The sequence below is a fragment of the Haliotis rubra genome, unplaced genomic scaffold, assembly GCF_003918875.1.
Source record: "Haliotis rubra isolate DU_JTF1 unplaced genomic scaffold, ASM391887v1 Scf1, whole genome shotgun sequence".
NCBI lineage: Eukaryota > Metazoa > Mollusca > Gastropoda > Lepetellida > Haliotidae > Haliotis > Haliotis rubra.
The window spans coordinates 3702388-3728821 of NW_025764891.1; the positions used below are offsets into that span (position 1 = coordinate 3702388).

The following is a 26434-nucleotide window of genomic DNA, read 5'->3' on the forward strand; positions in this document are numbered from 1 at the left end:
ATGCGAAAAAATCCCATTCACGAGAGCACGGTGTAGTCTGGGGAATGCCGCGTGCCTACGCATTTGTGTCCCGTGCTTTCTCTTCCGTGATTTCAAGTTTCTTTGTCGGGTGTGACGAGTGAGCCCCAGCGGTGTGGAGAGATGCTCTTTTAGTATAGATTTATGAGATTTTAATGTGGGAATTATTTGGTGGAAACATCTGGGAAGATAGAAGACAGAGAAACTCTTGAGTCAAACAAGAAAGAAGAACCAGTGCAATGGCTTTGTCATTATTTTTCAAAACATCATTGCAATATAACTTCATATATGGTAAAGCAATATGATTAAAAATTCTGTTTCGAATTTCAACTTTCAAAACACAAATATCGATACCAATAAAAATGAGTATTACTTTACACGTCTGGTTTTTTAACAATGTTTGAATATGTATCTTTTGACTCACGCTAATATGTTTGTAGGTTATACAAGGTTAAACAAGCTTTAATTTACATTAAACACCTCTGCAAAATGTTTTTGTTACCGCTTATGTAATGTGACAGTTTGATGATATTTTAAAGGTTTTGGGGCACTAAGAAAGGATACTTTAGCTTTGGCAGAATCAAGGTAGAAACTTTCCCATAAGCAACAAACCAGAAGTAGTATATATCCATAAATGTGTATGTTTTGTATATTTATATAACATGCTTGTGATGTATATCACAGGTTTTATATATTTAAGGTCATACTGAGGTGTGGGTTGTTTTCTTCACAGTTATGCAATATTCCAGTTATATCACGGGCAAGGACCAGCCAACCGGCTGACAGCTCCATGATACTCAATCGCGAATGGGAAACCAATCCACATTAGAATCTCTTTATTTCGTGAGTGCGACGTTTCCATACAGATTCTCGTACCGTCGTCAAGCAGGAAGTGATTGCTTCGAGTGAACACAACGGTTCAAGAGTCTGTATCGAAGCATCGCTCTCATGAAATAAAGAAGTTGTTATCCATAAAGTTTGTCTGTATTGTACTTCCCAACTTCTGAAATGCCGGGGCGGTGGGGTAGCCTAGTGGTAAAAGCGATCGCTCGTCACGCCGAAGACCCTGGTTCGATTCTCCAGATGGGTACAATGTTTGAAGGCCAAGTCTGGTGTCCCCCGCCGTGATATTGATGAAAGTGGCGTAAAACCATACTCACTTATTCACTCTAAAATGCCACTTAATGAAGCCACATTAGAATCGGTACATGTAGAGTGATTGCACAGAGTGAACACAAATCCAAAATAAACAGGAACAATTTGCCATTAATGTCAACAAGAGACAGAGAGTGTCCAATTTCTCCGCCGCTACGGACAACCTGAAGGTGTATTTGTTACACCATCTTGATAAGTAACCCAAAACAATGCAGCTACTGTGTACGGTAGTCTGACGCTTGACACCAACACTTGCAGAGCGTGACAATTAGCAACAAGTGTCGATAGCTAGACCCGCCGGCGCCTGCTCGAGGACTTAGCAGGGAAAGTGTTAATCCAGCTATTGTCTTTGAGTGACAGCGCTGAAATAGACAACTGCATGTGTGATGTTTGGCGGATGATTTTTTTAAGTGACTTTGTCAACTCAGTGGCGTGAAATAAATAGAAAATAGCTTAATTAGTTGAGAAAACAAGTTTTAATTGCCACACAGTTTGAACCATTTGAGACAGAAATGCCATCACACCCTAAAAAAAATTGAACGTAAATGTCATGTTCATGTAGATTACTAAAGTGCACGTAGACGTAATTTGGATGCACATATGCATATCGTTTATTAAGTCATCAAATGCTACTGACACATTGCAAGGGTCCACAGGCATCCTCGAAGAGCTCAGAAGTAATCAAATTGATAGATTGTAAGACGTTCGTTCAAGAACGCTGGGCCCGTTAGCATTGGTCTTCAGCAACCCATGCTTGTCGTAAGAGGCGACTAACAGGTTTGGGTGGTCAGGCTCGCTGACTTGATTGACACAGACAGATAGGTTGTTTATTAACGTCTCACCATATATACATATAAAACATTACGTTCAATTTATAAACAATAAATAAAAGTACATATGCCACCCCTATGGAGTTATGAGAGACGAGATATAAAGCATCAAACGTACATCAAAGAATAATTATTAAAATACTGTATGAAATAAATATACGTTAAATAGATAGACAATGGGGTGATAAAGCATAAATATATACATGTCATCGATGCTCATGGTGTTGATCACTGGATTTTCTGGTCCAGATTCGATTAATTACAGACGTCCTTCATATAGCTGTAAAATTGCTGAGTGCGGCGTTAAACAACAAACAAGCAAATCAACAACGTTGCGTTGGCGTTACATCACAATGGAGTCATATATGTTTCCCATGAATATGACTGTTAAACTCAATATGTTATATTGAACATATCATTAATGTCGTTCACTGCCATTTACATCTGCCTTGCTTGTTGAAAAAAGTCTACTGACCTGCCCACGACCCCGTCATTTAGACCTAAGTTGATGATAAAAAATACACAAATATCTTCCGAATGAAGTGAATACAATTAACCCTACATCGATCAACCAGATGTTCTATTGCTCTATGTAGCGTCTCCATGTAATATCAGTGCCAGCCATTGTGATGTCCCTTGCAATTTGATATATGGTGCAACTGTGGACTCGGGATCAGCTGTTGGCAACTTGCCAGTAACATGACACGTGTTTGTCGTGTTTACGTACCTCATAAATAGATATATACAACTGTGGACCCACATGTTGAAATGGCATTCATAACATTTAACGCTTAAATCATGTTTAGTTTAGTCAACTGTATAATATAAATTCATGTTTGTTAACAATAATTGAGGCATAAGTCTAGTTTCGACACGAAATGCATAATGATGACATTTTATGTTTTGCACGACTGAAGATTGTGGTGCATTGACGTCTAGACAAAACCAATTCCTGGCACAAGAACGAATAGACCCATGTTGTCGGAAATGAAACAAGAAGGAAATGGTTATTCAATGGGGATTATTTGACTGATATAACGATTCATAGTTGTTTGGGGCATTTTGAAGTTTTGGGTTTGTTTGGGGTTTTTTTTTAACCAGAAGGCGGTTGTGTTCGAAGACTATCTTTGACTTTGTTTCTTGCTAACGTTTTGTTTAATCAAGTTTTCAGCTCTATATTTTCTCTTGCTTGGCAGTTTAGATGCGGCCTGTTTGATATCGTATTTCTACTGTTGGAATATAAGTAAGAGAATATATACAGAACTCATTGTGAAATATGACGTATTTGATTGATGATGGTGATTATCATTACGTTTCTTTCAGTGACATGCCTAACGAGAATACATGTGTTGCTAAAGACATCACTTGTCTTCCAAAACGTTGCGATTTCAAACCATTAGAAATTTTCTGATAGGGGAGTATTTTCTTGTGTGTGTGTTTATATTTTATTGTGTAACTACTATATTTGAACACTGAAACATCACATGAGGGTTTGTATAGTGACATGTGTAGCTGCTGGTTCTAACCCACTGGTGTCTTAGTTTATATCGATACCCCGCTCAGATGCCTGATGGGCATTGTACATTCTATATATTTTGCTCATTATCATATTCTATCATTCATCTGATGAAGGGGCAAGAAGTAGCCCAGAAACGTCGTGTTGTAAATATTAAAGAAGTTGTAAATCCATAACATACGTTGTTATGTTACCCCGCTCAGAAAAGGATATTGTCTACGAGCCAACCAGTCCTGTCCCCAGACAGGGAAATAATAAGTACCATTTTTAAAAAAAATGTATTTACGCGGCCAGGGATCGAATCCACGATTTTACGTACTCCGACCGGACGCTTATCCACTACACCAATGAGCAGTCTCCATAAAATAAAATACAGGGTAGCCCTGTAAGATTTGTTTATAGATTGACCAGTAATTTAAAGGTTGTGTCCAATACATACGCATGGGTAAAATCAGTTCACGAACACATATGAGTAAGGTAAGTAGAAATCGATATTTCCGTTCATGCGTAATGAAACAATGGCCACTTGCTTCTTACGAACGTTTTGAAATGACTGCGATACCACGGGTTATCTCCCCTTGACGGTGGGGGTGGACATAATCTGCCATCTCACCTGGGCCTCCGACATAAGTTGGTTAAATATACTGATATTTCAATATAGTAATGATGTATAAAATGCCAACGTTTCCAAATACTTCCGCTGTCACCGAAGGACAACTGCAAACCGTTTGGTTACCCGCGTCAGTGCCCAGTAGGCCTACCAGCCTGTTTCGTGGTTCTTGATTATAATGGGCGACAAATGTCGTTGATTAGGTTGGTCCAACCATATTTCTAAACATTCGTAACCTCAGTTTTAATTCCTCGTTTCATCATTCTAGGGAGACATTTTGAAATCATTTTTCATATCTTTTTTAAAATTTTATTTCATTAGATTTGACGCGTATCTCCCTGGGAAGTATTTAATTTCATTCAACCTTATCATAAGTACATGTACTTAAACGTTAATTTCATCTACGCGCGTGCAGGAATTAAGGTCTGTTTGAAGGTATAAACTCCTGAACTGAAACACACATGCACTGTGTTATAAAAACATGACCCTTAATTATCTATTTGAAGTTAGATTAGTGGCAATTAGCCCCATATATGAGGGCGATTTAATCATTGTTTAAATTTATAAAAAGTGTTAAGTGAAAGCGGATTCCACCTGAGACCGAGGGTGCGAGAGCGATTAACGCTCCTAATTAGTAGCTAATTATTGATTAGGACTTGTAATTAAAATTAAAGTGACTGATTAGCATGCAGTCCGAGCATTAAGTGTCTGTGATAACACATGTGAACTACCCTTCCCAGAATACCATCTGTAGGTGCCACTTGGGTGATGACAATATTTTAATTATTTTATTTTTGAAAGATAATAAAAAGGTTTATTATTGCTTTATAAGCACGATATGGGCTTTTATACACCCACACATCGATCCTGTCTCTGGCAATATATTTTATTTGGAAGAGAGGTATCATCATAAAAATCCATTGCTTTATCACTTGCGTATCAGTGAGAGTAACATTTCTGCTATACACATTTCAATTCTAAAAGATGAACGCCAGCTGTTCTTGCGAATCTATTTTATCCTCTCCATGTTTTTGTTGAAATCAAGAGTTCACAAAAATAAAATCCAGCTTATATTTCAAACCATATTTTTACGTTTACTCACTCGTAAACCCTGCCAGATAAGGAAGCGTATTTATTTCTACACTAACCAAGACCCGACCCAGTGAACTGGACGTCCTAAGACCAGCGTATCCCATGGGGGATTAGGCGCTATTTACACCTCGGTAATATAGACCATGTACGACTTAACGCTGCTATACTGGGCTTTATGACTATTATATGTAAATATTTCAGCGTATGTGATACTTTTCAGTGTATTTCGTCGTAACATGTTCTACTGGCGGATGTCAGCGTGATGTTAGTGCCACTCAGTTGTCCCACACCCACTATCGGCGAATTCCTTCGCCGTGTAATATGATCTGCTATTGTCCAAGCTTTGTTAACCACCTGTTCTTAAATGTAGGAATTTATTGTCTTACTAAAGTTTGTTTATCTGTTAACCATGGATATAGCTCAGCCCAGTGGCGAGTTTAGTACGGTTAAGCTGGACTTAACCAGCAAATGAATCAATAACTATTAATTTGCTGTTTTGACGCCAGATCTTACCAGCCTCCGACCCAAGTAATAGATTCTTAGCTTTTTCGTAAACCTCTTTAATCCCTTAACTAAATATACCTAATACGTAGCCAGCAGGAGAGAGCAAGTTGGTATTTACTTTGAGAGAGACGCGAATGATTGACATTCTTTACGTGCGCTGACAAGCCAATCAGAAAGCGTACGGCGGCGAAGTAATCTAACAAGCTCCGCCCCCTCACGCTGTAGTAGATCGCCAGTGTGGTGGTTCACAATTGAAATGGGACTCTACACTTCTGCACACTCTAGTCTGTTGGGAGACTGACCGAGTTTGAGTGAAATACTAGCGGTTTTACTACCCGAGTGGACGACTGTAGTGTTGAGTGTTTTCTAGTGGAGTATGTGCTGGTGTATACCGGTGTTATAGCACATGTGTTATACGATGTATTATGACAGTTGATGGCCCCGTGCACTGTCCTGTGATCTCGGCAAGTTTTGGTTGTTCAAAGGAGCGATCGGACTTCTTACCCCACGGTATGGTGGTTGTACCAGGACTAGCGATGTCCAATCGTCCACGACTTCATATTCCTAATGGATATAACCATTGCGACACTTCGTCGCGTCTTCAGCAACGCTACGGACATACGGAAACTAGTGCATATGAAAGGATGGTTTACTCTCCGTCAAAGATGCATGTTGATCCTTGGAACACGAGTGCTGTGAAACTTAGTCTTTTGATTGGAAATGGCTCTGATCACGACCCCCGGGGAAACTGTCGCATGGTGTCTCAGTCGGTGACAGATCTGAGGGCACGGGAAGATACGGGGGTGCCTCTCTGGGTGTCGGACCCCCGGGGTGGGGACAGAGGGGCATCAATTTCGGACGGAGAGGAAGAGTATGTGACCCTGGACTATAACTACAACCCCCGCGGTAGTGCACCTACCACCCCACGGGGAAGTGGGAATACGACCCCACGGGCCAATGGAACCCCCTTCCCACGGGGATATCAGACAATGCAGCCAAACCGTCATAGACATAGCTATAACCCTGGATATATAAACCGTGAATTGTACCCAAACCCACGGGCAAATCACATGCTGACCCAGACTCGACCCCCGATGGTTTCAAGGGTCCAATCTTTGGAAAATGACACTAATGTGGAAACGCTACAGCGTAAAAAGACAAACGCGCTAAGGAAAGTCGCGGCAACGTTCGGACTCGCGCGTGCCCCTAAGGGCGTAGAGACTGAGGGTGGGGAAGAGGGGAAGGTGCGACGGAAACGAAGCAGGTCCCTTCCCGATCTGCAAGCTGATGGGGCAGAAAATGTTAGTTGTTATAGTGATGATGAAGATGGTGATGACTTTGGGTTCCGTAATTCCCCTTACTCTAGTGCAGCGTCTAATTGCTCCCCATCCCCTTCTACAGCCTCCCCCGGTATGCTCAAGGCCAAGTCGCCGTCACCAGGCCGACGAAAGATCCTCCCCAAACGATGGCGCAGCAAAACCAAAGCCGTTCCCAACGTGACGGCGTCTTCTCTCTGGAGCCCAGAGGTAGGTGAAACCTTTTCTGTGCATGTTTTGTTGTGTCTCTTACATGTACATACTTCAACTACCGATGTAGACAAGTCGGTTGGTTTTACAATGTCTTGAGTGGTAATAATGAACACGTGCATGATCACAAACACGCACGCGTACGTACAGATTTCCGAAACATCAGCCACACGTACGCCACGGTAAGATGGAATTCCCCCCATACACACAAACCTACCCAACTCCATGTCACGTAATTTAAGGGGTAAGGTGAAATCCCTCAATCGCCAGCCACACATACGTCAAGAGGAAGGTCAAATCCCAAACAGAAGCCAGCCACACATACGTCAAGAGGAAGGTCAAATCCCAAACATCAGCCACATATACGTCAAGAGTAAGGTGAAACCCCCTTAAAGTCTGGGGTGGGATGGGGGTGGGTAAAACCATGCATACGTCAGGTGGATTTCTCCGTATCAGTACGTCCTACAGTGGCCGAAAGCTTCATGTCCATTGCGGCGTGCAAATATTACACCACGCGTTCTCTCACTCCAGTGCTATTGACTCACCTGTTCCTAAAGCTCACTTTGTTTATTTCCTCATTCCGTACAGAGTCGGGTTAAGAATGTTCAATCTGTCGCAACACAAAGCACGATCGCTGTATATTAATATCCGACCATTCGTTCATCGTAAATGCTGTAATGTTTCAATGCACTTACGGAAGGTTGGGCATAATGTTTGCGCCGATTGTTAATATTAATGATCAAAATGATGATGATGATGATGATGATGATGGCGATGATAGATTAGTGTGATGGATACTAATGTGTGTGTGTTTATTAATTAATATTTTTATATGTTATTACAATGTATTACATTATTACATTCATGTACATTTCAATTTCCCATGCAAGCTTAATTTAGAACCTTATTTGTTGGACATACGAGCAAAAACACTTTAAGCCTTGCAGTACCAAAACAGAAACAACAACACCTCATTTCATGTTCAATAACATATTGTCGTTTACTCCCAACAAACACTCACGCACGCCTAATGACGTGACGATTTGGCGCATTGTTCCGCACGACCGACTTCCATCGCCAGCAGGGGCTTATCGTGACGTGGGATGTCGTCGATGATGCCGACCATAACATTGCATTGCTTAGTCGGCGATATCCACCTGACGAATCCACGTCAACATTTTGCCACTATGTATGCAATAACAATAATTGTGGACTAGAATGGGCAATGAAAGATACGCTTTATTGCATGAATGTGAAGCTACATAATTCTTGCATGAGTCACGTTTCGTTTTTGTATCGGTAATTATTTCATACGCGCTCGGTTTAACATAACTTGTATATATTGTTTAGACCAACATGAATGTATGTTATTTTGCTATATATAGACATTCCTGTATCATTTGTTTTTAGCATATAACGTTAAGCCCGAAGAAATTCTGTAAAACTGTAATCCAGGGTTGTAGGGTAGACTGAGCGAGTGAATAATTTCAGACCGCATCTAAAAAGACAGCAGGGTACCTTATCCACGTGGAAATCTTACCACTTTACTGGACACGGAAAGGTAGATTGAGCCGATATCACTATGACAAGGAAATCAGTTGATACAGGTGTGATATTAGCTATATCAACCAAGTCTATTATTGACCACCGTTATCACGACAATATCTGCACATCAGAGCGACCGCCCGATTGGTCAACGTTATGTAACCACATGCAGTCGTCTGCTCGTCTTGAAGGTCACCTGTCTTTTCATTTTGTTTAAATAACCTGTCAGTAGGTAAACATCCTCCATTATATCCATCCCATTCTCCGACACATACTTCACTTATATTGATACTGTCAAGGCAGTGCAGTTTCTTGTGACCTTGACCCTTCATAACGTCACTAACGTTACCAAGGGAAGTTACTATGGCGACTATACTAAGTCAATGTTTACATACATTGTATCGATTTGGAATTGTACTATAATGAGTGTGTATACGATGTAGAATATGTTGCACACTAAGACAACGGACGCTAATAAGAAACAAGTGCAGTGTTGAATAAAAACGAACCATGCTTGTACATTTTTTCGATGAGACTTTAAAAATCAGATGTTTCATTTTCTGAAAGCGATTTGGGTTCAGAGTTGATTGAAATTCCTCCCTTAGCAACTAATCTGAGTCGGTCCTCCTGAACATGTGTCCAGAATCCTGTTCTCAAGGGTTGTAAAAAATGAGAGGCTTCTCCTAAAACGTGGGTACTGCTTGGAATGATAACACATGTGCTGTTTCACTCGTCTGGCTCTCGTCTAGAGCGGTCAGTGTGGGGGACCCCACGTGAGCAGCGTCCTCCCATTGTTCCCCCTTCCGTCTGGGGAGAGGGGCGGACGCGGGGGTCATTGCAAGAACGCGAAGGGTCACTTGGGAGACTCAGGTAATGGAATAAGGGGGCAGGGGGTCTACGACGTGGTAGGGACGTTATTATTATCATAATAGCGAGAGCCAGGGGTCCAGGAATGAAAGTGATCATGATAGGGGTGTGTTGGGGGGTGGGAGGGTAGTATGGGTCAGCATGATAGGGGTAGGGTGGGAGGATAGTTGAGTATAAAGGTGTGACTGGGAGAAAACGAAATAAAATGAGTTTTTATTCAATGGATACCGGAAGTCAAAGGGGTCGCCATAGCTTCTGCTCAAGTATCTCTATACAGTGTACCCTTGGTGTAATCCTTAGGTGACACTCAAATAGCGTCCTTTTCAGACATGTTGGCCTCTGGCCTCGGGCCTCCATGCACAAAGCCATCAGAGCGTTACGACGTATAGTAGGGAGTTACGGTCGACGTTACGTTGAAATCTGGTTGTGGAATGAGGCCTAGAATAATAACGACTCTTGCTCTATATTTCTCGGTATTCTCACAAACAAGGGTCGCTACACACGCTGACATTCCAACGCGTCCTAATTCAAATTTTAAATTCTAGTGAAAATAGATATGTAAACACGATCCCCTGTTAACAAAAAGCATAAAAGGATCTCTTCAACCAAACCCTTGGTGTAATAAACCGCGGGGACGGAAAAGAAGCCATGCATAATTTCTCGGTCGTTGAATCCAACCCTTAGCAAAGCGTTCACCACAGCACATCCCGAAGGTTTCCACGTTTTACCTCAAGGTAGTTTTTGCCAACACGGAGACGTTTGGGGATTGAACTGGTGTAGTTTTTTTGTGGTTTGTGTTGCTAAATGCTGCATGCCACGTGGTTCCGTGTTTGTCGCCAAACAGTGGTATCATTAAAACTCGCTTGTCAGGCGTCTGTGAACCAACACGCGGATGTGAGCTTGTGGTCAACACAATACAGGGCACATAAAGGATTGGAGAGGGGAACCCGGGGCTTGGATCAACCAAGTTACCTACCTAATTGAATTAATGCTTTTGAAAACATTGCGTTTCGTTCAAAAAGATGTGTATCCTTTTGTTAACAAATTACCCTCGGGGCAATCGTTTCTGTCGTGTTGCATCACCAGTAAACAAAGGTAGTGTAGTGCTAGTAGTATATGCCAATCTGGGACTGTTCCAAGCGATCGTAGTGCTGAGGTGATCGTAACTCCCATACTACAGATGCAAGAAAATATATTAAAATATGAGTCCAATTCAAATCTGTTGAGCATGTCTAGACTACTTCAGCCAGAAATTAAGCTCTGTTGTGGGCTCCATTTGGATTTTATTTCGTATTTTGTAAAAATGTAGTCTTTAATAAAATAGCTTTATAAAAAGCTATTGTTACGACAGTCGTCCCGGTCTGGTAACAGTGTCTTAATGCTAATATAGTTTAGCGATAAGATAGTTTAGCAGGTATTTGGTTGTATATTTGACAACAGGTATAATATTGACCTTAGGAACATCATATCCATTTTATAGAGAAGCATTTTGTGCTTTTGAGCTTTGCGTTGAAGTTGTCCTCGTCAAATGGAATACTAAATTCGAACCTAGTACACATGTGCAGTATGTCAGACCCGATGTTAGTGTACCTGTCGACGTATTGCTGAATACTGTTCAAGCCATGGCCACTAACTATTTTAATCAGCTTTAGCTACTTGTGTGTCGACTCCCCTGTAAACACAGCTTTGTTACGTTTGGGAACCACCACGGTTTTAGGTACTATCAGCACCCTCGAGATAACACATCCCCTTCCTCACACCAGGGGTAATAAATTACAGGGGTGGGGCTGACCACCGGCTACCAGGTGGAACGCTTACCGCCCCCTCTTTACTCTGTGGCAAGAACGCTCAGTACCTTTGAGTGACCAAATCTCTGGTTATTCTTCACTTAAGACTTTTCGAATACCCCAATAGTCATCTGAATGGCAATCTAGGCGTTGCTGTTATGAGAACGGTCTCCGTGCTAAGATTTGGCAGGGTAGGGTAATTCTAATTATAGGGTCACTAATGCCATAGGGTTAACATAAGACACTTAGTGTCTTAAAATATATAATTCAAATAGAAACGAACTCAATTAATGCTGAAAAGCCCTAGTGAAGTTGTGAAAAATCTAGACTTGCTTCTTTAAGGTCTATAACATAACGGTAGGGGCTGGCGTAAAGGAAATTATTCTGACTGGGACTGTGAGACATGTTTGGCTAACAAGCAAACAGGCGTTAGCATGTTCTTTCACGTTTTTGCGTCAGATTGGTATCAATTTCCGAAATATTGTGCTGTCATGGATCTTCACATCCTCCAACTGTCCAGGGTATACGTTCCGATAAATCTCCACATTATAGTTGAGATTTATCGGAACGTATATCCTGGACATATCGAGGATGGGATCTTCAATGTGTAAAGATCTTGTGATTCAAATTTTTGACATCCTGAATGGTTAGGAATCTATTTGTTTTGTGTTTAACATCCACAGTAAAATGACATGGTTTTCAGATACAGTGTGATTTTGACCGCATGGTCGAGGTTAGAAGTACATACAGTGTTTTTCTAAAGGGGTGTACAAACTCATTTCAGCGTGTTTATAAGGTAAAAGTCAATGGAGTTGTAAGGTGGACTTTTAGTGGAGAGGTAATGCGGGGACATGTCACGGGCACCAAGAGGTTTTAACCCAGGTTTATATATAGTACAAGAAGTCGTGACAGGGCAGTACTTTGTTAACCTATCGTGTTTCCTGCTCCACATACCGCCGACCCGCGCGGAGAACAGTTATTGATGTTCAAATTGTTCCTTAAACTTGCATCGCTTGAGTTATTTTCAATTGATTTGGCTACGAAAATCCATCAAAGCTATTTCGACCAGTTATATATAGAATCTTTTTGTCATATAATGTTTTTAAGTATAATAACTATAACAACACTAAGTCTTTGAATTAACTGTAGAACATGACTAAACATTTAATAAATGCGTAATATTCAACCTCTGCACCACGCTGCTTTAGACAGAGACGCTGATTGGTTGCTATCGGGTCATGGATTTTGGGACACGTTAATTGCCAGGCATTTATCTCCTAGACTGAACAGTAAAGTAACGCAACACTGCCTTCCAGACGCACCTTACCACTCAAGCCTCCCATAGAGATATCTACTCACATGGAACGTCTTTAAAGGTTAACAATATGTGTTGTGAAATGTCAAGTCGAAAAGAACAGTCATTTAATGTTATCTTCTTCAGAATGCCTGTTTTTACCAGTACCGTGAGAACATGGTGTTATTTGGACTAAACATGAATCAGTGAAAGTATGATTTTGTAGTTTCCCATAATTAGACGGCCCCCCTGGTTGACAACAAGGCGTCGTCAATACGTTTATCATTGAAGAGGCTTACGTTAAAGAGAAACCCTTTGTTGATGTGTGTGGCAGGTAAATGTGTACCTCACACCTGGTGTGTGTATCATAGCCTAACATAAGCATCCAGGGCCCCGTTTCCAAAGCTAACGTAGCGCTAAGATAGTCGTAAGTGCCATACATTAACATTAACTTACGACTATCTTAGCGCTAAGAGAGCTTCGAAAATCTAGGCCCAGTATAGGAGGTACGACTGTCGTAGCGCTACGATAGCTTTGATAGAAATAAACCTGGGCCTAGATTTTCGAAGCTGTCTTAGCGCGCTAAGATAGTCGTAAGTTAATGTTAATGTATGGCACTTACGACTATCTTAGCGCTAAGAGAGCTTCGAAAATCTAGACCCAGTAGTGTAATATGTGTGACATTTGATGTGGGAAGCCACGGCATGTTCACCATCGACTCTGCAGACTTTGGAAAGCGACTACTATCAACATATCAGAACAATTATCAGAACATGATAACAAATCACAAAATGCTAAGAATGTTTATTTTACGAATTAGGCCAAAAACTATTATTTATTTTGTACGAATATTCTAGCAATATTACGGAGGGGTAACGAGGCATATGTGTAGTTACTGTACCCATTTGAGGGATTCAAACCGGATCTTCTGCGTGACAGGCCAACGCGCTAACCACTAAGCTACCACACTCAATCTTATGACCATTGGTATTACATGTTTCTGAAAAATAAACATAAAAAAGAATTTTTCTTCACTTAAAATAAATAAATCGTTAATGATGGTCATGATGAGTGATAGTGTGAAGAAAACCTTGTACAGTGTGATAAATTTGTTTCCAAAGGTGGCATTTTTGACTCAACATCTGTTCGTTTTCGTGGAGATAGTGTAAGTTGGGAACTAAAACCAGCATATCATATTTTCCATATTCTATTTGGAAAGTCGAGAAATAAAGTCAGTGTGTATCATGGAACCCTCACGATAAATCTCATACCGTCGATATGGGTTGGAGAAGAGCTTCTTGACTCGCTCACCTTGACATCAAAGACCATATCTCACCCGTTGTTTAAGTTCTGTCCTTAAAGTATATCTACCTTAATGCCCACTCAAGTCCTTAATCGTGACCTTGACTACAGATTGACCTCACATAATGAAGCATGATAGAGAGGAACGGCAGACCAATGCCGTTAATGGGCTTCACCGTCCGCAGGGGTATGTCCGCAAACTTATACTTTAATAGCGTAAGGGCTTACAATGGTGGGGGGTCTGGTACACCTGTATACCTTGATAAACAATAATAGGCCAGCCCTGGTAGATAATGTAGGTGAAAGCCGACCCACCCCGTGTGTGTCCCCCTCGCGTGGCTCAGCGTTCGTGAAAGACAATGATTAAGGTGAACATGGAACTCCCCGTGATTTCATGAGTAGGCTCTCTCAGGTGTGTTACAGGTTGGGTCATGCATGTCGAGAAATCAGTTAATGGTTGTTTACTAACTAGCATTGTTTGCTTCACAAATATCCCGGTAACCAGATATGCCATCATTAAAATTTATTCATAAACAGATCTCGCTATCAAACCGGAAGGCCCACCCACCGGAGGTTACATTCGGGACCTACACTGCCCCGAGGTATCCACGGGGAGTTGAGCAATGTTCTCTCGTTAGATACGTTTTTTCAGGGAATTATTTTATTTACCTGAAGAGTTGTAGTTGGCCCTGATAATGGCCTAGATTTGTCAGTGCCTCAATGTTACTTACTTTTTAACCAAGGTGGTAAATGTAAAAAATCTGCTACATTTTCTCCCTTATGTCACTGTCAAAAACTGAAATAATGTTCAAATCGACATAACCAAACTCGCTCACTCATTTGTAGTTCCTGATGGAAAAGCCAATCGGTAACATTCACTCATTCCTGTCCATCAGTATGCTAACTCAACCTTACTTAAAACGGCAAATGTTTTGATGTGTTCTTTAGGTCCTCAACATCATTTGTTAGTACAAATGAAATTATATCTGAATCGTGATTCAAGTACAACTCGGAAATATAAACCTGTGAAGTCGTGACCAGCTGTTGCTCATATAAACCAGCTGGAATTATTTTCAACCGTTTCTAGTGTTTAAAATCAATCCGTCAAACTGGATCTCCAGTCTGATTGAGAATGTCATGTTAATATTTATCATCCCTAGTTAACGTAGCAAACCATGGACACGTGTTGCCGTCATAGCGCTGACTTGACGGCCACAGGTGTACACCCGGAAGAGAGAATGAGGAACCCTGGGAAAACATGGCTGTCCGGGAAGACATATGTGTATGCTGTCAAAAATCTTGTTGGCTGACACTTATCATGTCTTTTCCTTCGTGTCACGTGACACGAATATTGACAACCAAAGTGTAGGTCAGCCATGAATCGTAGAAAATTCACCTGGCGCGTTTCCGTCAATCATTTGTGCTATCTGTGGCCGATGAATGAAGCACAGTTGAGTGATGGCGGCCGATAACAGTTCACGGTGGTCAGATGGCCGTGAACAGATGAGCGAAAACGATGACCAAATTTGATTCCATGTCGACAGATGTCGGTCATACGTAGACATGTAGGTTAATATGATTGAATACAATATTGAAAAATAACAAATCTAGACTACATAAACACGATTAGCATACAAGCATATTCAGAGGAATATATCTCGTTAACATAAAAGGACATACCACAGGTTGAACTATATTAACATCGGAGTGTTGAAAGAGTTCAGGAAGGACCAGTGTGTCACAAGTCCACGAACCATACTATTTCCGCCCCGCCCAGCCGGTATGATATATATTATATACCCTGTAGAGGTTAACCCCTAAAGGAAGGATTCTGGATTTTCCTCACGTTCTGCTCACAGGAGTTCCTTTCCAGTATTAATAGAGTTCTTTGTTTCTATCAAACGTATACAATTTCAGACAGATCTGGCATCTTTACAAAAGAATACATCAGATGTCACCATGACCCCAAACAGTTATTAATGGTAGAACGAAGCAAGAGTTCGCAAATCATGTTAAGGAATCCCAATATTGACACGAACGTTGTCAAGCGGAAGCATCAGTTTTAACTGTTCAACAAACCAAGAACTGCGACTGGATGGGTACCTACAGACTGGCATATACACATGGCCACATGCCCTAATGGGGTCTAGACGATCCTGAAGGCACTAAGCTTAGAAATATCGGATTTGCTATGTAGAGACGTACACAACATGGAAGGGCATGTTTGGGCTTACGGCTACCACTGCCCCAGAACAATGGGCAAGTCTTCCTTCCACATGCCAAGGCCAATCTCGATGGGTGGTGAATAGACACTTAACGCTTGACCCCCCGGGATCGGGTAAACACTTATGACGTGTGCTCAATGCACACGCATACAGAGTATTTTTCTTGCTGATATTAGTATTGAGATGACGGTATTGCTGATGTCAATGAACGTGAAAGTACAGCTAATGCTTTTGGATTGGCGTGGAATCGGGTTTATGATGATTACGTGAGATATTGGTAGAATGACTTTCGGAAACAGATCGATATATCTGATAATTGATCAATGACATTTTGAAAGGTCCATGACTGTTAGACTGTTTAGTCCCAGAAAAGTCTTCTTATCTAAAAATATATTTCTATGACAAATCGGAATGGAGCTCAGAACATTCCTTAATTTCAGGGTAAAAGAACTGGAACAATTTGGACTTGCCAAATCAATCTAAACTTGAGTAGGACTCCCAGTAAATGTCTTCTCTAATCCCTGAGAGAGAGAGAAGGACCTGCGACGTCCATTATTGTTGACCTGGGTGTTTCTTTTTAGGGATGTAGTTTTCCCTCACTGTCGTTAAGATACGCAAGTAGGGATTTCAGGGCAGAATGAACATCAGGTTTGACATACCAACGAAAATGAATCCTGGGTTCATATGTGTTGCCTATACTAACAACTAGTCTCTGAAATGAACTTATTTTACAGAAAAAAGCTCATAGTGAAAAATAAATAAATATAAATATATATATATATATATATATATATATATATATATATATAGATAGATAATGAAAAGGATCCCTGAGACTTTCTAGCTCTGGAAATCTAGACTTGCCACATTTTCTAGACTTGCGTGGACTTCCTTGGATATATTTACTTCAGGGTCTGTGTGACAGACTAATGTGTTCCCCAGCTGTGTGTTTGTAAACCGATAGACTAATGCTTAGTCTCTGAATATATATAATTTTGACAGTAGCAAACAAGCCTATTTAAATTGAAAAGGAGCCCTAGGGAGACCAGAGATTCAGAGTCCCTGAACCTGAGGAAATCTAGACTTGCTTTATTTAGGGCTTTAGCACTGCAGAAAATAATGTGGTTCAGGGACTTTGAGACAGAATAGTAAACCGATGGCAATGGCCATTGCTCGTAACATTATTCCGAGGTCGGTCTGGTCCAGTCGCGGTTGTGAACCTAATGTACCTTGAATATTGCTGACATGAAACTATATTTACTCAATCATTCAAGCTGCTCGTATACCTTGTATTGGAGAATGGCCATTATGTCGGCGAGACAAATAATTGTTACTTAAATTCATTCCGCACAAGGCAACATAAGGCTTGATATGTCATCCCTAACTAGGCCCCGAAATATCTTCTTTGTGAGAATACGGGCGGATTAGCCTTGAATATGGCAGACATTATCTTGGACTATGTCTTTCATTTAAGACAAGGTTATCAGCGGAATATCTGAAGAGTTGGGCTAGATGATCTTAGGTTTTCGCAGGAGAATTATCAGATATGATCTACTCCGATGCGCACTGTATATTTGTGATAACTCCGAAGGGAGAGACATTTGGTCATTCATGGAAGCAGATCCCATGACTGTATAAAACAGGTGTTATTACGCGTCCCAGGCGTGTCATAGCGGGCGTGACACGATAGTTGCGGGGATCAGTTTTGAGGGTGTCAGGTAGCATTTTCCATAGTCTCATTGGTAACCCTTGATTGGCTGGAATTCTGATGTCAGCGGGGTCAGATTCCATCGCTATCCGCCCTCCATGTATGACAGAAAACGACCATAAATATGTCGTCTGCTTTTCTTGTCGTCTGCTTCCTTGGCATGCAGATGCTTGAAAGACACCTACGACATCTGCAGAGGAATGTGCCAGGGGAATATTCAACCTGTTTGGTCAAGTGCGCCAAGACTTGACCGGACATTGGGTCACTTGAGACTGTCAGAAAAATACCCCAGGGCTAATGTCCTAAGTCATCCGTCAGCACAGGCCCTTCAAATAATGTCTGACACAATACATCAGGAAGTTTCATCATTGTGATGGTGCAGGATTCTCACATCAGCATACTTGAAATAAATTGACGTAACGAAATGAAGTCTTTAAAGATAGATCCTTACCTCTGTTTAATTATCATTCATTATCAGCGGTGATGGAATGCTTCAGACCTAATGAAGCAATAAGTTGAGCGGACGTATACTTGATGAAAGAGATTATCCCGTCCCCATCTCGTCTGCACCTCTGTTGTCGGGTCGATGTACAAACGCTGACGTCGGCACCCTAGGGAGCCCGCGCAGGACGCCTACCCTTTCCCTATTGTCTGTCTGACTACAAAACACTGGGTAAAGAGCGCAAGCATTGTTCGGGACCTGATTCGAGGTTGAGAATGACCAACAAGCAACCCAAACCACGAGCAGACGACAATGAGATATTCTCCGCGGAATGCAGATATTGAAAGGGAACCAGGCGTAAAGTTTTAGAGCCAAAGAGACTATAATTTCCTCGAGATAATATCCAAAGCGGATTAAAAAGGGGATAGAACTATGGGAGGGGTCGGGATCTAAAATGAGTTGTTCTCGTTTAAAAACGGGCCGTTATTAATGACCGAGGGTCAACTGACAAATGACCACCATAGTGTAGATATCCGACAGCAAACGGGCGATACTGAAGGGCGTGGTTCCATGTTCTTTGTGCACCTGACAACGTCGGTAGGGGATGTTTCTGGATGTTTGCACGTATGATATGTGATATCCACCAAATTGAATCAGCACTGCTTGATTATTTCAGGGTATTTGCATGTTCACAATAGTCCGATAATGGATATTTTGTAGTATTTATGTTCCCCAAGTCAGTGAGTCATTTCAGGCGATCGAGGTCGGGTTTATAAGTCAAACACGAGAGGTTATCTGGTTAGAATTCGATGAAGTACAGAGTCAGACCTATCGCAACCTCTTTGTTCAGAGGGAGGATCTGAGCACGGGACGTGCCGGTCTAGCTTGATGTTCAATTATTTTATCTTCGTCTGTGCAGGAATGTGTAGATATCCGCTGTGGTCGCATTGTCACGCCCCGGAGACGTGACTGACTCAAATCCTCGTTTGTGAGGGTTACTTGTAAGTTATTATATATGGTATATTTGCATATGTTGTTAGGTACAAAAGACCGCTCTAACGTTCTTGTTCTATGTCATAGTTAAAATTCAGTCATATAACCAGTTGACACAGGGTTTGCAGCTTGTCCTATCAGGTATTTACTGTCATGTAGATTTGTGAATCTATATATAATTTGTTTTTTCTAAATTTCGATTGACATATTTAAAAATGGTTCAATGATAGGACAGTAGATTACTTGGACGACATCATTTAAATAAATATGTAAATAGGGCATATATCAAATCCGTGTTCTGCAGTGTGTTGGATGTTTTTAGACTCATGTGTACAAAAAAGCTTTTCTTCAATTATCTGGTCGGTTAAGGCGTGAAAGAGGGACATTTAGCTGGGCTATGGCATATTTACTTTGTCTTTGAAGTTCGCCGACAAAAGGTCATTAGCAGGTAAAATAACTATGTCCCTCAGTTTTCGGCCAGAAACGTGATTTCAGGTACAAACCGGACATGGTTAACCGGGAGGGAAAACAAGGAAGCATTTAAAACACGGGCAATTAATTTCCATGTTGAAGTTGTAGGTTTAACGTCACTTGAACTCATTTAGCTCATTCTCTTTGAGAAAAAAACTCATCAAAACAATGGGGTCAGGGAAAGTTTACTACCTCAATGGTATCGAGTTCTTTTGAACTCAGTTTATTGAAAGTTGTAGTGTACATGTATTATAATGTGTTTGGGAGCTGTTAATGATCATGTTTGAATTGATTTGACCGACATCGTCTTAAACAGAAAGGGCCACAACGGACCTTGTCAAATGAAGAAGAAAGAAAGCACGGAAGCTACATAGTAAGATTGTCATAGTTGTTTTCAAAATCAATAGCTTTATCCAGATCATTGTTAATGTTGTATTTGTACCTATGCCTATGTGTTTACATAGATTCAGTGAGTCTATTGTTCCTTGACATCGTTTGCGATATGACCATCATGAATGGCGTTCAAGAAGGTCCAGCCGGATCTTCCCAAGTGGTTCTCGTTTGGACTGTTTGGCTAGTCTTGGTAAGCGGAGTGGTCAGTTGGTGTAAATAAAGCATTATCAACCGAGCACCCGTAGATCAACAGAGTCGTAGATACCCGACATGGCGACCCAGAATGAAACGGACTTGACACTAATCTGTCAACGAACTTACACCCATTCTCCCCCACAGTCCGCGTTGTTTGGACGCTCAGTGGACATTGTCCGTTCTGCTGTGGTTATGGTATTCGCTTGATTTAAAGATGGTCAAGGGGACATTTATGCCCCTCCAAGCGTGAAAGGGGTTCAGGCATACAGATATGAACAATTGACACTTGAAGGGGGTCGCCCTCGCTAAATAATATGCCGGACCACTTTCATACATGGTCTTCTAAGCAATTGAACACGTTGAAGAGAAAGAATTTGGTGAAAGTATTGCACTTGCTGACCAGTACACGTGGTGTTTTATGTATGTTTGTCTTTCTACCAGTAGATTCTGATAAAAGATGTCTCAAAAAGCACATACAATCATTTAACTATTTTTCATCTACCCAAAATGGCTGAATTGTTGTCATTGCCCAAACGGTATTGCCCCTGAAGGTGGCACAAAGTTGTTACCTGTTTCTGTTGGGAACGAACATTTGTTTAGAAATAATGTTTCTGGAACGACTTCTGATTAACAGGTGAAATTTTACCATCAGTTTACCATTTCACGCGTTAGTTAAGTAGGGGTCATTAATTTAATGTAGCAATATTAACGAATTTTTCACTCTTTGAAGTTTGCTGTCACAGGTGCTTGATTGTTCCATCTAACGCTGTCCTCTCACGTGACACGTTGCTGTGCCCCTCCCCCATGATTTCGTCACCCGCACCAGATGCTAGGGAAATTATACTCATGAAAACACAATAACGTACCTCCCCTAATTAGGGCATCCTCGGCGTGGAGTTTTCAGGTGAGTCGTGCCTGGGGGTGGGGCATGTCCGCGGGAGTTATATCTACGATGATCTATAGGATACTTGGATCAGTTGAAAGACAACCGATGTCATGTGGTTGGCGAGAAATTGGTTAATCGGTTGATGTAACAGGTTTTACTGTGTCAGTTTGTTGTTGGCGGTGTCTTTGATGTTTGGTGGACAGGTAAATCATGGTGGATTGTGTCAAGGACTCGCCTTGAACCTGTTTCCGGACGGCTATTTGGAATATACATACTGTAACTATTTCTGGTTTTTATGCCACACAGAAGTGTGTGTCCACTACGCACAAATGTATAAAATGAACTCTGAAAATATATAGATTGCTTCCCGAGCGACGCACGGTAATATTCATTGTACCGAATGCTCGACAAGATATGCCGAGTTCGTGTTAAGAACACTACACAGTTTCATTACCTTCCAGGTAATGGCCCTTGAAATTAATAATTATGGTCCTCTGGGGCCTTAGTTTTGTAGCGGGAGGTAAAACCCTTCATTTCTTATATCTAAAAAGGTTATCATTGCCACTCAAGAGGCACCACTGGTCGGGTGACTGGAGCTGGACAATGCATGCACAAAGTGGATGTTTCCAACCCTATTCCGCTGCTTTGTGGTTAATGGTCAATAAAAAGATATTTCATACGACAATTAAAAACTCTTTAAAGTCCTCAGAAGTTCTAGATATTATTTTGATATTCCAAGGGAATTTTAGTTATTAGCGTATCTGTCTAGCCAGTTGAAAACGGGACAGATGGAGATTAAAGCGTCGTAATGGCGTCGTAGCCAAGTAGATGGCAGCATAGCATGATGTCCTTGGAACAGTTCTTACAATATTTAGAAATGATTGTATATAGGGTGATAGTACTGAAATAGGGATGATTTAGGCTGTCACTGCTGAGAATGGGTTTGGTATGGGCTCAATACAGCTGATATGGTGTGAATGGTTGATATGTTTTTAGGTCTGTAATAGACGTCCTGCACGGCGGAATTAAGGGCAGAGATAACAAGCGTTGTCTTCCCTTGGTGCACTGACCCCCTTACAAAAGGTATACTAACCTATACACAGAAATACTTTTCGGCTAACCAAGAAGATTCATGTGTTTCTTTGTTCTTGCACTATTCATCTCCAGCTGATTACGTGCCCGATACGTCCCGGTCTCGGCCAGGTGTACCTCTGTGTTGAGCAGACGACACCTTCATCACTGTCGTCTGGAAACTGATGAGAGAACGAAGTTTGTAATGGACTGCACTCATGTAGGTTATGACTACATAGCGCCTGTTTTTAACTGGCGTCGCTTTTGGAATGCGCTACCGGACGATACAATGTTCAGACAGCGTCTAGTGCGTTTTTGCAGTCTATTATATCGTGACTGTTTTCAGGTTTGGGATGCGCAACCGGTAAATATATATGTGCAGACGGAGCCAGGTGTACACGTTACCAGTGTTTTTCTTCAGCTCCTTTAATGTGAAGATGTGTCGGTATTAGGTCACCAGGTAACACTGCCCCTCTAACTCCTATCTTATACACGTGATCAGGACGCGCGTCTTGTCATGTCGTCTCTGCCTCTGCGATGATACATACATGATAGTGTTCCTTGAGAGATAACGCAAACTTGGATACAGTGACATGGCTGCGTCTTAAGAGCAGACGACCACAGCTTAACTACAGCTTAAATCTGATTCTGATACTTCTGTGTGGATTTCTGCTTTAACGTGCTGAAACACGTCTACATTTCATATGGTAATGTGCTTATAGTTTAGATCAAATGCAACGGTTAAATTTGCAAGTAATCCAACAATCTCTTCATTTGTAGTCAACACTTAATCCTTGTCCAGTCTGGGCGATTCGGTAAATTCTGTTGTTGACCATAATCTTCTTAGCAAAATAATTAACATAAATCACAGTATTGACTACCTATTTTAGATGTAAATCTTTCAACGCAGGCAACGGTGCCATGACGAATCTGACTGAAAATGCTAACTGTAAAGGGGGTCAAGGGTCCTAAAACGGATTGTGCACGATCACATCTACCCGATACTTCCGGTTGTAGGGTAAAACGCGAGTGGACTCGCGAGTAAGCTTATTAACCCCGGGACAAAGAGAAATGTCAACAATGGCGGCAGTTTTATCTATCTGGAGCTGTATTGTGTCCAACAGTAGTTAGAAGGCGATTGTGAACTCAGCGTAAGGTCAAAGTGTAATAAAGATATTTGGCAGATCGTCTATCAGTAGCTAATATCTTATGTCTTGTGGACATACAGGTGTGATGAGATGTTTAATAAATTGTGTCAAAGATGGAAGTGACTTAGCTGTTTTCATAAGACTTTGAACAAATGTTCATCGACTTTGTACCGGGATAAATATGTAAATACCTTAATACAAACCACAATTCTCTCCCTAGAAGAGGTAAGGATTTGTAAGTGTTTGACATATAAGGGTTTGACATATGTAAATTTCATGAGGATCTGGGTCTTCTTCACCAACCCATGTTAGCGTAAGGTCGATCGCAACTGCAATGCTTAATATCTACAAAGGGGGGTCCTTGCTCTGGAATCATGTTATAGAACTTGGCCTTGGTCTCATTCCATGACATTCTTGCGCTGACGTTAATCGTTCGCAGCCGAAGGGGTTACATTATGTGCAGGCAACTATGTACAACAGAACAGGTGTCTATTTCCGTTATGAGGGCCCCGTGGCCTATATTACAATTGCCGGTTTGCACGTGGCGCATGGTTTACATTCGCGTGGTATATATACATTTATACACATGTGCCACCGTGGGTGGAATTTGTTTTGAGAATAAACTGTACCAGCTTACATTTGTGTTCAGGCAGCAAAAGACATCAGGCCTACAAGACATTAAACTAACTCCTATTCTCTGAAAATTTATCATTTTGATAAGAACAAGTATATACTTTTACTTCGAAATGATATAACATTAAAGTAGGGGTTGAACGGGAGGGGGCGGTGGGGTAGCCTAATGGTTAAAGCGTTGGCTCGTCACGCCGAACACCCGGGTTCGAATCCCCACATGGGTACAATGTGTGAAGCCCATTTCTGGTGTCCCCCGCCGTGATGTTGCTGGAATATTGCTAAAAGCGGCGTAAAAACCAAACTCAGTCAGTCAGTCAGTCAGGCAGTTGAACGGGAGGGATAAAGGGACCTCTAGCAGACTAACACACTAGATTGCAGGAGAACATGATTATTTTGTAAATTTAGATATTTGACAATGAATGATTGAGTGTAAGCTGATACTTTAGTTGTCCGAGGTCTGTGTCCTCAGTGTGAGTGAGCGAGTGAGTTTAGTTTTACGCCGCTTATATTCCAGCAATATCATGGCGGAAAAAGGTCTTCACACATTGTACCCATGTGGGAAATACAACCTGGGACTTCGGCGTGACGAGCGAACGCTTTAACCACTAGGCTACCCCACCGCCCCTCCTCCGAGTTAATCGTCTTTGCTAACGACATGAATGTTCCATATTTGCTGGTCAGCTAGGACAACGTCATATGCGTGATCGTTATCTATCAATAATGATGTGTATATACAGTGAATATGGGCTCATTGTCTCACCACCGACTGCGACACAAATATGCCAACACGGTCATTTTATAACGGGCATTGTCTGAAAAACACATAAGCAGAAAACAATTAAGTGCTCCCGTTTTGTCGACGTAAGCATTTTCAGTGATCAATTTCTGAACAATGAAGTACACGGACGCTGTTGTCACACTGCCATTCCTGCTGCTGGACTAACCGCTAACAGTGGACAGCCCACTCTCATGATCGACATCCGATACCATTGTCCACCCTCAACCATATATCGTCATATCAAACAGTAGCCTTACACCTTCAGGCTAGTTCAGAACACGGCTCAATATACTCGATATTACCATGACCAGTGCGCATGCCTTATTTCCAATACAGACCAGGAAACATGGACGGTGGAAACCCAACCGTTTAGTCTTCGAAGAAATATCGTCCCGTAGCACGTGTTATACGAGACGAGATTTCTTCTCGAGAAGATCAGTCACATCGAGGCTGTGACGCCATGTCCTTTCTATTTGCGTCGACTCTGTCGGCCTAGGAGAAATCTTGATAAAGTAAACATGGTTCCTATTTTGCTTATTGTTAGTGTGAAATTGCACGGCAAAGTTGAGGCTTGTCGTGGCAGTAAAGGAGACGGACGCTGTCGGACCGTCTGATTCGCGTAATTCACACCTTCTCCCTTTGAAGATGGGGGTTTAGTCACGTCAAGTCATCCCTGGCACGAGACTGACTTCACATCGAGGCTCTAAACACACTGGACGCGCACGGGCAGGTCTCTTGCAAACAGATGAGAAGGTCGTTACACATTCCCATTTAGAAACTGTCTCTGCTTTCCGCATTTGTTCAGACATTTTTTCTAAATATTTGACGTAATTATAACCACCGGAACCGGAAGCGTCAAACTGCGGTACTGGCAGGAACGTTGCTATGGAAGCAGGTTTTTTCATAAATAGGTATTCTGAGGAGAACCAAAAGATATTAAATTGATTTAATCATTATTGATAACATTGCCTTTGCTTGTAGTACTCAGCTGGATAAATTATAACCTTTCAGGCATATTGACCGCGTTATTGAAACCAATGTCGATGTCCATGATTGACAAGTGGTAAATGTAGTCCAAGGTTGAACTAAGAAATACCTTTGATATGTAGGCTAAAGCTTAATCTCTGAAAGTGTCGAATTTTGAGACACATTTTGAAATGTTGAGAGGTCTTTCAGACATAAGCCGATTAATATTTAAAATGAGCTTTACTGTTTTATAAACAGTGGGGATGGGTGTCCTCGTTTGAGCAGCCAGTGGGTGGGACTCACGAATAGTAGTGGAATGTGTCACATGACCTAATCACCCGATGATGTCGATATTTGATTAGTCGCAACTACAATGAAATTGATCAGTTGTGGACTAGGTGTTGAATTGTTTCTTAATGTGGGATCAGAGTTCCATTGAGTATCAAACCATGTAATTTATTACACGTTACATGAATGAA

At 41.5% G+C, this 26434-nt stretch overlaps 1 protein-coding gene across 4 annotated transcripts in view; it reads left to right on the forward strand.

Moving 5' to 3' along the window:
• LOC124271382 (rho GTPase-activating protein 6-like) overlaps nucleotides 1-26434 on the forward strand; it is a 112771-nt gene that overhangs the window by 43667 nt on the left and 42670 nt on the right. For 3 of the 4 annotated variants that reach the window (XM_046706626.1, XM_046706685.1, XM_046706753.1), the window contains one exon: nucleotides 7127-7251. In XM_046706626.1, coding sequence (XP_046562582.1) covers nucleotides 7127-7251 — 125 coding nt within the window. Of the gene's footprint in view, nucleotides 1-5962; nucleotides 7252-26434 lie in introns of those variants that run through there. The other variant, XM_046706558.1, reaches the window with a different exon arrangement.